Genomic DNA, 12,224 nt, shown 5'->3' on the forward strand with positions numbered 1-12,224 from the left:
TGGCCAGAGAAGAATATCGTGGCTTAAGAACATCAGAATGTGGATCTTTAAAACATCTACAGAGCTATTTAGAGCTGCAAGTGACAGGAAAAAGCACTGCCGAGATGGTTGCCAACATCTGGAATGGATAGGAACCAGTAGAAGAAGAATAAGACAACATTCCATTATGCCAGTTTTAATTTTTGATGATGTTCATATTATAACCAATTACTTTTCAACACACTATACAACCTTTTTGGCTGCTCTTCCAAGTCCTACACTGTCTCGAAAAGAATTACAATGGCATCAGCAAGTTTTTATTTTTTCTCCCATAACTTTAATTCCCTCTCCAAATTTCCCCATAGTTTCCTTTATAGATATGCAATATACAGATTGAATAACATCAGAGATAGGGTACAGTCCTTTCTCATCCTTTCCCAGGTGCCACTTTCCTTTCATGTCCTTCACCTCTTATCACCACAACCTGGTTTCTGTGTAAGATACACTTAACTCATCACTCTTTGTATCTTACTCCTGCTACATTCAGAATTTCAAGGCATGTATTCTAATCAACATTGTCAAGAGCTGTCTCTAAGGATTTTATTTTAGGCATATTTTTCTCCTGTTCTTCTTAACCACTGTTTTGACATGTGAGACCACGCATATTCTCTGCATTCCTCCATCAATCATTTCTGTTCCTGGGTTTCATGTTCCATTCTCCTTTTCTCAGGCCGATCACCTCCATATTCCTTTTACGCTCATCCTTTCAGTTTGTCCGTGGACTCCTAAGGCCTTTCTGACTTCAACAGAACCTGAGAATGCTACTCATGGCAGTCCTTCCTCTTCCATCCTAATTGGGTGTCCTGCTCACAAAAATCTTGTTTTCTCCATCCTTCAGACAATATAAATTTGTGCGTATAGGTCTGCTTGCTCCCATTTTTTTTAATATCCTCCATTCCTGTGACTGGGTGTCCCTCCTGGGCCAAATATTTTCGTTAATATTTTTCTCTCAAAGACTAGCAGTTTTGTTCATCTGTTTTCCTTAATAAATCTATTTGCTGCTGTAATCCTTGCCTTAATCCGGATTTCCAGTTTATTCTGCTCATTAAAACGCTTCCCAAATATTTAAACATGTCTGTTCTTTTAAAAGTTAACTGTCATGGGGGTGACTTGCTCACAACCATGTACTCCATTTTCTCCTCATTAATTTGTAAATCTGCTTTCCTTGCAATACTTCTATAAGAACTTGTCATGAGCTGCGAGTCCTCTTTGCTATCATTTATTAGAACATCACCATCTGCATATGCAAGACTATTGTGTTTTTGCCCAGTTTTATTCCTGTCTGGTTTAATTTTTGGTATTCTCTGTCTGTTGTCTCTAAAATTAAATGAAAAAGTACTGGAGATAATGTGTCTCCTTGTTTAACACCAGTTCTTACCGAAAAATGCTCTGACATCTCTTTAGTGATCTTTACACTGCAATAGGTTTAGCTGAGAAGTTTCAACGGATGATTCCAGTAACATTAATTCACACTCTACATCTTTTTCAAAGCAGCTGAATGCACGACACAAGCTGAAACAGCAGATTAGAAAACCAGAGAGGTTAAAAGTAAAATTACGATTCTTGTTTTTGTATTGAACTACGAATGTAAACTTATTTAACTTATTACTGCTGAACTGTAGCATACACAATAATCAGTAAGACATCTTTTGACACCACTTGGCACTGCTATTAACTGGCAGAACAATATTCTGTATAAATGTGTTTATTTAGCCATCAGAGTTAACAAACCATGTCAGTTTTGTACTACTAACCACAGAGTAGTATTAACAAACAAATGTTAATAAATCATAGTATGCAGTTACAGCAACAATTTATTAATATTAATGGTGGATTTTATGGGCACTCAATTGCTAGGTTATCACCTTAAAATTACTCATCCCTTCTTTCCTTATATGTGTATGTGCAGTTGTATGTGCTAACTCCAAGAATTATTATTTAAGATAAGGTGATGAAGTCTTGCTAGCACCAAATAAAACACAATGCAAAATGATGTGTTATTCTTATTTGTCAGATGATTCTTGTAGAAGCTATCGTTGACAATCCAATTTGCCCAAGATCATAAATATAAATTTATCATTTTCTGAATGAGAGAGAAGATAACTATATTATGAGTTGTATCAAAATGCTCAGCATATAAATACTAGTCCAATGATGCTTTGTTATTTTAAACCAGTTGACTGGGTAAAGAGTTGTGAATGTAATGTCATTTGTTGGGACTGTCATCAGTGAAGACAAGCAGCTAGGAGGAAAGCAATGCAGGTTGCAGCCAGTGAGAAGTGGGCACACCGAGGTGCTGTGGGTAGGCTGAACAATGGGGGGAAGTTGTGTTTGAGAAACAGTGGAGAGGGGAAGTATTATTTTTGTTCCAGTGAGGAAAAGACTTGCTTCCAGGTCGCAGTACAATAACGACTTTTTTAATTTAATTTTCTCCTTGGCATGCAGCCACATGTGCACACTGTTATGATGCTTAAGAAATTCTGCAAATAAACCTATGTTATTGGTTTGGTAAAATGAAGCTATCCAGGTTATGCATTCTGAAACCAGCTTAGCAATGAACTTTGAACTCAAGTTACAACTTGCAAAAGGGTAACATTGAAGTCTCGATTACTGATTGCAATTACTGATTGTGGAATCTGGTTAGTTATTTGCCAAGGACTATGTAAGTGCCGATTAATAAAATATTCTAGTTCATTGCTTGTTGTACGACCATGCAGCAAGACTTTCAGAGGTGGTGATCCAGATTGATAGACACACCAGTACCTCTAATACCCAGTAGCACGCCCTCTTCCATTGATACATTCCTGTATTCATTGTGGCATACTATCCACAACTTCAGCAAGGCCTGGTCCAGATTGTCCCACTCCTCAATGGCGATTCAGCGTAGATCCCTCAGAGTGGTTTGTGGGTCTCATCGCCCATAAACAGCCCTTTTCAATCTATGCCAGGCATGTTCGATAGGGTTCATGTCTGGAGACCACGCTGGCCACTCTAGTCGAGTGATGTCTTTATCCTCAATGAAGTCATTCACAAGATGAGCACGATGGGGGTGCGAATTTTCGTCCATGAAGAAGAATCCTTCGCCAATAAGGTTGCACTATCGGTCGGAGGATGGCATTCACGTATCCTACAGCCTTACAGCGCCTTTCATGACCACCAGTGGCGTACGTCAGCCCCACACTAGGCCACCCTAAAACAGCAGGGAACCTCCACCTTGCTGCACTTGCTGGACAGTGCGTCTCAGGCATTCAGCCTGACCAGGTTGCCTCCAAACACATTTCCAACGATTGTGTGGTTGAAGGCATATGCGACACTCATTGGAGAAGAGATCGTGATGCCAATCCTCAGCGGTCCATTTGGTATGTTTCTGGGCCCATCTGTACCATGCTGCATGGTGTCGTGGTTGCAAAGATGGACCTCACCATGGACGTCGGGAGGGAAGTTGCACATCATGTAGCCTATTGCGCACAGTTTGAATCGTAACACGACGTCCCTTGGCTGCACGAAAAACATTATTCATATTGGTGGCATTGCTGTCAGAGTTCCTCTGAGCCATAACTTGTAGGCAGCAGTCGTCCACTGCAGTAGTAGCCTTTGGGCAGCCTGAGCGAGTCATGTCAACAACAGTTCTTGCCTTTCCGTATCTCCTCCATGTCTAAGCAACATTGCTTTGGTTCACTCCGAGATACCTGGACACTTCCCTTGTTGAAAGACCTTCCTGGTACGAAGTAACAATGCGGACGAGATCAAACTCCGGTATTGACCATCTAGGCATGGTTGTTCCATTTTCTCTTGTTTATTATTCTTTCTCTTCGTGTTTCTCAATCAGTTGCGCCACTTCCCCCCCCCCCCCTTCCCCTCCTCTTCATTGCCCCCCCCCCCCCCCCCCCGTCACCTCCTGCTCGCGGTACCTTGAGTTTTCATGGAATTGTTAGTTCCCTGCCTCACAAGATTCTCCAGTGTTAAAACATCCTTTGCAACTATCAACAATACTTAAACAGCAGTTTCTCATCAGGCTATTTGCGACATTTTTCAACGTTATGCTCTTCCTTCCAGAACTGATAAATTGGGCTTTCTTTCAAAATTTATATAATCCTTTGGGCAGTTTTATCTGCTTACTGTAACATCTTAAGAGTATATTTTCATTTCACTCTAATGTTGACCCAGCAAGTGTACTCAAAATTCAGTCCAAAACAGCAGTGATGTGAACATGTTAGATGTGCTTAGAGTGGGTCATCACTGTCCTATTGCTCTACAATCTCTGATCTTTTAATCCTTCAATTCCCCCCCCCCCCCCCCCCAAACCCTGTCCCCACCACTCTCCACTCATTACTACACATACTCGCATAGATCTGAGAAGTGCATACTGTGTGCTCTCAAGACAGTTTTGAGGGAGGGAGGGAGGGAGGGAGGGAGGGAGAGGGAGAGAGAGAGAGAGAGAGAGAGAGAGAGAGAGTACTAAGTCCCGGTTCTTTTGGGTTGTTCTTAAGGTGTATTCATATCTGAATACTGCTGAAGAGTGATGATCTATTACATGAAGAACTACACTGTAGTTGATATTTTATTTGTAGCTGGGGGAATGTTTGTGCATAGGCAGATGTGTTAATGTCAGATTGACACTAAAGTCAATAGAGATGCAGCACTGCCTCAGAACTGACAGTGACACTCCCAGTATTCTCTTCTAAAGATTTAGAGCAAGCAGGGCTCTACCTACTTCTAAATAACTTTATTTCTAATGCACTTCATCAAGGAAACACCTAAAAACTGCCTTTACAGCAAAAATGCAGATAAGCCAAATGCACTATTACACTGTCTGCTCTGATTTTACACAAACTCTCAACTAAAATCGAGGACATAACTGCCTCTTGATCCACAAAGTCGTAGTACGAGTTATCACACTCTAGCTTGATACATTACAACGATAAGCTTTCTTGTCACTTCTTGCAGTTCAAGGCTAATGCAGAAGTCAGCTATCTTAACAATGAAAGATTGGGCATTGATTATGACACAGATACTTCATTGCCAGGACCTTCACATTCTATTCCACATCCAATCACTGATGGTGCTATACCAACGCATTCATTGTCAAAGATATTGAAATGGAACAATGAAAAAGAAGTAAAGTAGGTATTACACGATGATCTGCCGTGAACAGTACTGGTCTAGCGTGACAGCCATCTAGCGGCAGAATGGGTGAAACTATGAAAACTAGCACACACATTATCTGCATGCCAGAATAGACAGCAGTTCTAAACTGCCATCAATCCATGCTTGTGTACACACAACGTGATATCTCAGTGCTTTCTGCTTGTTATTTGCTTATTGTTGGGTGGCTAGTAGCTAATTTCAATTTTCGTGTTGGGAATTTTCCGCATTGTGTAACAGGAGCTTAAGTGTACCATAGTGGATAAACGGAGCAGATTTTGACACTGAATCCTGTACTTTGTTTTTTGAAGCCGATTATTCTAAATATGAAAGCATGTGTGTTTTGAAAATTCTTGAAAGGTTTGTAAACAAGGAGACAACTGTGCAATTATCTGATAAAACAAGAAATTGTGCATTATTTATTAGCCGTCCAAATTAAAATATAACAGCTGACGAGATTTAATGCTTCATTGAGATTTTGTCTGTTAGTCGATACAATATTCTGCCATCTGAATGACATTACTGGAATGACAACATGAAGAACCAAGCTGTGCGTAACTCCAAGAGGAGGAACAGATTTCTACAAACCTGCCGATTTCTGCACTGGGCCAATAACACGAAAAATGACCCTAATGATAAGGCTTCAAAAATCCACCTAGTGATGGAAATGCTAAAGAGTTGGTGTGTAGATAACTTTGTACCTGAAGAGCACTTCACATATGATATTTTAAATATTAATTAATTTTAAATATTAATGATATTAAATATTTTGGCCACTGTGGCTGCAAGTGATTTATTAGGAGTAAATAAGATCTGGGTACAAAATATGGATACTCAACACTAAGAATGGTTATTTAGTCAATTTTGAGCTTTACCAAGGCAAAGGTCCACACAGATAAAGTATTTGGCCAGTCAGCAAGCCCCTTACTGGTACTACTTGGTGAAATTCCAGCAGAGACATGGGACTTGAGCCATACATTTTGCATGGATAATGTGTTTTTCGTTTCTGTAGTTTCAGCCATTTGAACTGTAAGAGAAGACAGAATTTTTTAAAAAAAGAGACTTCAAAGTAAAGGCTATTTCTCCAAGGAAGATTAAGGGTACTACAAAACAGTTAATGAGAGAAATGATGGACTGCTGTATGTCTGCTGGTTGGACAATGCCATAATCACAATCTCCTCCTCATGTGGCAGCCAACCTCTTGGTATGGTTGACAGGTTTTCTCAGTAAACAAAGAGGAATGTGGCAATCCCAAAGTTTCAAGTAACTGTGAAGTATAACATGTACCTGGGACGAACAGACCAAATGGGTCAAAATCAGTGTTGCTCCCAAAACGGAATTCACAGGAAAGAATGGTACTGTACCTTGTTGACATGGATGCTTGATGTAACTATGCAGAAAACTTGTATTCTGTGTAATAAACTAGGCAGATAAAAAATTTATCAAGTACAAATCAAGTGGGAAACAGTAAAAGTGTTGTTATGTAAGTCCCAGGTCCCTCCCAAAGGAGTTGATCAGACTGATCATTTTATTCCATGCATGAAAGAGAAGAAAATGAAAAGGTGTGTTGGTTGACTATGTGTTGGTTGACTATAAGAACAATGCGTTCAAAATGCAAAGTAGGATTACGCATTAAACTTTTCACTGTTTCATTTCCCCTAAATGTATGACATACTGATCATCTAATAATGCATTTCCTGTACACTTATATGGTTGACTTCTGTTCTATATTTTTGTGAATGTTGGACTCTAAAGGATTAATTATATATCTAAATGATTATGGTCATGTGCTTTTGTAAATGTGGTATATTAGCTTCTGTTAAGTGTCTAGTGTTGCCATATGACAATGGCATTTATTTTGAAAATTAAAATTTTGGTAATTAGTCTTACATGGCATTTTATTTATATAATACATCAAAAATAAATAAAAAATAGAAAAAATTTACTCTGGTGCTAATAGGTTATGAACTAGAAATACATCATAAGTGCAAGTTCATATTACAGAAATGAAACAATTTTTCCCTTTACTTATGTATGTTCTCCACAGATCACCATATGGTGCATGGTGGAGAGTACATACAACATTACTAGTCATTCTCTTTGCTGGAGCAAGGGAAAACAAGACTGTCTACATGCCTCCAAAAGAGCTCTAAAACACGGCTTTGCGCTCCTTATACGAGTTGTTCAATGGTGGCAGTAGAATTGTTCTGCAGTCCAGACAAAGATGTCAGCTCTCTAATCTTTCTCAATAGTGTTTCATGTAAAGAATATTTTCTTCCCTCCAGGGATTCGCATTTGAGTTCATGGACCATAACCCCATCACTTGCAAGTCGATCATGCCTACCGGTAACAAATCTATCGTGCTCTAAATTTCCTTGACGTCTTCCTTTAATCCGGCCTGGTGGGGACCCCAACAACCATGATGTGCAACATTGGGCTGCATGAATGTCTTATATATGGTCTCCTTTATTAACAAGATACACTTACATGGAATTCTCCCAACAAATCAAAGTGGACCATACAACTTTGCTACTACCAAACTTCTGTGCTCATTCCATTTGATATTGAGTTGTAACGTTCTGCCAACATAGCTAGATTAAATATCTTATTGACATGACTGAGTCAAGCAGCACATCACTAACACTACATTTAAATATTACAGGGCTGTTTTTTGTAAACGTCCGCATTAACTTAATTTTTCCACACACTGAGAAGCTGCCATTCATCATACCAAATGGAAATAAATTATGCCTAAGTAATCCTGTAACCTTTCATACACTGGGACACTCTTGAAGATACCCTTGTCTCTGACAAACACTCCTTATTGAGGAAAAAGTACTGGGTTATATTACTTTGTAAGTCCTCAAAGCTGCCCACATATCCAAAAACCTATTCCATTTCCTCAAACCTTCGTTAACAATCTGCAGTGGGGCACTATGTGAAACACTTTCCAGAATAGTATCTGCCTGTTTCCCTTCATCCTTGGTTAGCAAGATACTGTGGAAGAAAAGTGCAAGCCGAGTTTTAAGTGTTTCTTTCTAAATCCAAGCTAATTTGTGGAGCAAAGCTTTTTTGCCTGCTGCTTCTTCAGTCAGCTCTTTTATTTGACTGCCTTACCTTATTTATCACTTTAAGTCTCTTTCAACATTCTCTCACTGTTTCCTGCTGTTCACAGTCATCAGCTTTCATGTATCTGCCATGCTTCACAAGTCATCTGCAATGTTTCACAAGTCATTTGATTCCTCATTGTATTAGCCACATGGAATTTCATTTTTCATAGCGAAAACAATTTAACACATGTGCCAATGAATCAACAGACATTCACTGATAGGAAACTTGTGGCCAATTGCAGCATCTTCGCCTCTAAATTTGGAATCTCATTGTGTTTCTATACTGATCAATACTGATTTATTATCATTTGAGTACACACAAAAAATGTGAACAGTTCATTTACATAAAATAAGAAACATTACAAATTGTCAAATCAAGAGAGATAATTTTTAGTATGACATGAAAGATGACATCAATAATGTGATGAGCTTCCAAAGTTTAAACTGTGCTGCTGGGATTTATCACTGAGATACTGCTTACAGGTTACAATAAAATGTCTGCAAATGTGATCACTTAGGCACAATGCCGGTGTGATTCATACTATACAAAAACATAGTCACTGACGACATACAAACAAACATTTAGTGTATGATTAAAAACTTACATAAGAGTTAAGTAAAAAAAAAAACATTCTTATACAAACCACACACGCACTGCACTTACAGGATAAATTCACTAGAGTGAGGAAAATGTATATCTTTATATTTTAAGATATGCCTAGAGCACTGTGAAAAACAAAAGCATTTCATTGGAATACTTTACAGTACATCCTTATGCACTGTCGAGATAACAGCCTTGACCAATTACAAAATTCCAGGTGAAATAGTATTTTACAAAAGTTTTATCACAGTAAACACACAGTGCACTGCCTACACAAATCAGTTTATCAGTCTGGGAATGTTATAATAATCTTGAAGCAATATTTCGGTTTTCTTCCACTTAAGACTCACAGAAATAAAAATGTTTATTCAGAATCTCATTTGGTAAGGCCCAGTATAGGCACCCTTCAATTTTCCTCTCATACGGCGTCCTCGTGTTGCAGTGCGAGGAAAAACAGCTCCACGAACACCTTCTCCACGCATCATCATTGATGCCCGCCCTGCAACAAAAATCCCGTCCTGTAATTCTTAAGAAACATATAGCATTTTCTTAGGCTCTACATTTTTAAACTGCAAAAGACAGTTTTGAGACAACTATTAAATCATTTTTCATAACTGAACTTCTAAATAAAGTACTAAAAACTTTGCGTTTATTTTCCTACCAAACGAAATGTAATTTTATCAAGAAACAAACTGTGCTAAAAGCACAGAGTTCAATTTACATCTTGAAAGATTAAATACTATTTGAGGGACACACTTGCTAGTATGGCAACATACTTTCATTCATGAACGTCAATTAATATAGAATTTTGTGGAAGTGCTTCATGTGTGAAAAGATATTTATTGTGCAAAGGTAATTAATTATGCTGTGTGGGTTCACAGAACAGTTACTTTCTGATGCTATTTCTTAGCATGAGCCACTCCAGCTTGAAAGTGACAGTGACATTCACATATGCACTAACAGAACAAAAAAAGAGGCAAGATTTGAGTCTGACATCCCATTAAGGGTGACATCATCATCAGAGAGTAAGCACACGCTAGGAACAGATGAGGAAACGGGATGTCCCTTAGCTTGGAATGGACCATTCTAGAATTTGTCTTAGGTTAATTCCAGAAAATTATGAAAAACCTAAATCTGGATGGTTGGATGAGGGTTTTAGCACCTCTCCTCCAAAATTTAAGTCAAAGACCATAATACTAACAGAGGGAATGACAATCTTAACTATTACCTATTGAATCCACTTTTGGCTCAGAAAAATGTGAAGTACAGAAATGTCTAGTAGACAGCCTAAATACAGTTAAAAGCTGATTAGTGTAACTATTCTTTGACTATGTGTCCCTTACCATATGGGGTATGTAAATAAAGTACTGAGACAGACAGCATAGTGTTCAATCTGGCAATGCTGGTGACACTGGACTTGGAGGGGATGCAGGTGGACATGTGATAAGTGGTAAGTGCTCACTGAACCATACTAGTGACATGCTGGTTGTCTGTATTGCTTCTTTTAGCGAAGAAGATTTTGTTTGTGCATTCTGACAATGGGTGACATGAATACCAAGCAATGATGTGCGATCAGATTTGGCTACAGACTTTGATGCAGTGCAAATGGAAATTTTTGCAAAGCTTCGGCAGGCCTACAGAAACAGTGTTTTCTCAAGGTCCCATGTCTTTTGGTGGGTTAAGACATTAGCAGAAGGAAGGCAGTCAACTGAACATGAACCTTGCAGTGAAAAATCTTCGGTTTCAAGAACTGGTAGAAATGTTGACACAGTATGGGATCTTGACCATACAGATCATCAGCTGATAGCCTGAATAATTCGGGCAGAAGTGAATTTGAGTCACACCATCATTCATCAGAGACAAAATATCAAATACAATTGGGTGTTGCATCACAACAATGTGTCTTGGCTCACAGTAATTTCAGTAAACCTGTTTTTGGCCTAAGAACATTTCTGTGGTTCTTCAGCACCCTTATTCACTCAACTTAAGTCCTTGCAACTTTTTTCGCTTTCTGAGATTGAAAACACAACATACGTTGTTTAGGGGCCCTGGATAACATTTAAATGGTTGTAACCAACCCGCTGAAGGTTATTCCAGTATCTGAGTTCCAGCACTGTTACGACAAGTGGATGAACTACTTTATATGCCTCATATACTAACTGTAGGGTACTAGTAAGGAATTAATTATGTACATATATGACTTGCATATGGCTATAAATATTTACAGAATGTGAATATCTGTTTGTATGTGGTATGAAATGGAAATAGGTGCAACATGAGAGCACCCAACTGTATGGTAGGTGGACTGAGGCAATTCTTTGCTTAAATTCAAAGAGATAAGGAAAAGGCAAGAAAATGCTCTAGCAGAAAGGGGATAGATAATCTCATCAGGATGGAGATGGGTGCATAAAGCTGAAGACCGTAGCACATTGAAATGTCTACAAGAGGCCCCTTGCCATTATTAGGAATCAAGTGGCTACTACTGATTACATGAACTACTCAAGGATGTTATTAAAATAATGACCATGACTTCTTATTAAAGAAACAAACTCCAAAAGTCGAAATATAGACAAGGAGTAATGCTCTGAACCTATGAGTTACATACCAGCATAATAGGAGCATTATTGTACCACCATTCCATTTCTTAAGTCATCAAACTGTCTGTTTCAGTCTAAATTAATGTGAAAACTTCTTACATAAACTGTATGGTGGCTGCAGACTAACTTACATTCTCTCTCATAGCATACATTGTTTCAGTTCCTGTTTACAAAACCATCAACTGCTCAACACCTTCACTATAAATTTTCAAATGTGTGTCAATTCCTAAAGGACCAAATTGCTGAGGTCATCGATCCCTAGACTTTAACACTACTTAAACTAACTTAAGCTAATGACAACACTCACACACCCATCCCCTAGGGAGGACTCCAACGTCCGGCGGGAGGGGCCGCACAGTCCATGACATGGCACCTCTAACCACGTGGCCACTCCACTCGACACACCTTCACTATAGAACGAGTGGTTATCTTTCTCCATATCACTGTTAATATGACATCGGCCTCACATTATAGTGGAACTAAATTCAAGTATGGGATAATATTTTCACACTTGCACTGTCTACTTAAAAGAATTTCACCTTTCTTCACCTACATGCATACTTCGCAAGCCACCATAATGGGTGCAACAGAAGGTATGTCGTACCACTACTAGGCATTTCTCTTCCTGTTCTACTCGCCAACAGGACAAGGGAAAAACAACTGTCTATATCCCTATTTAGCAGCACTAATTTCTCTAGTCTTCATTGTCCTTACACAAAATGTATGTTGGTG

General features: G+C 38.8%; 1 protein-coding gene across 2 annotated transcripts in view; it reads right to left on the reverse strand.

The window, feature by feature from the left end:
• Nucleotides 1-9,023: 9,023 nt before the first annotated feature.
• Nucleotides 9,024-12,224, reverse strand: part of LOC126457491 (nucleoprotein TPR) — a 287,885-nt gene continuing 284,684 nt past the window's right edge. For both annotated transcript variants that reach the window (XM_050093792.1, XM_050093791.1), the window contains one exon: nt 9,024-9,394. In XM_050093792.1, the coding sequence (XP_049949749.1) occupies nt 9,264-9,394 (131 nt within the window). In that variant the 3' untranslated portion in view covers nt 9,024-9,263. The remainder of the gene's footprint in view (nt 9,395-12,224) is intronic.

This window comes from Schistocerca serialis, chromosome 2 (assembly GCF_023864345.2).
Source record: "Schistocerca serialis cubense isolate TAMUIC-IGC-003099 chromosome 2, iqSchSeri2.2, whole genome shotgun sequence".
In the NCBI taxonomy this organism is placed as follows: domain Eukaryota; kingdom Metazoa; phylum Arthropoda; class Insecta; order Orthoptera; family Acrididae; genus Schistocerca; species Schistocerca serialis.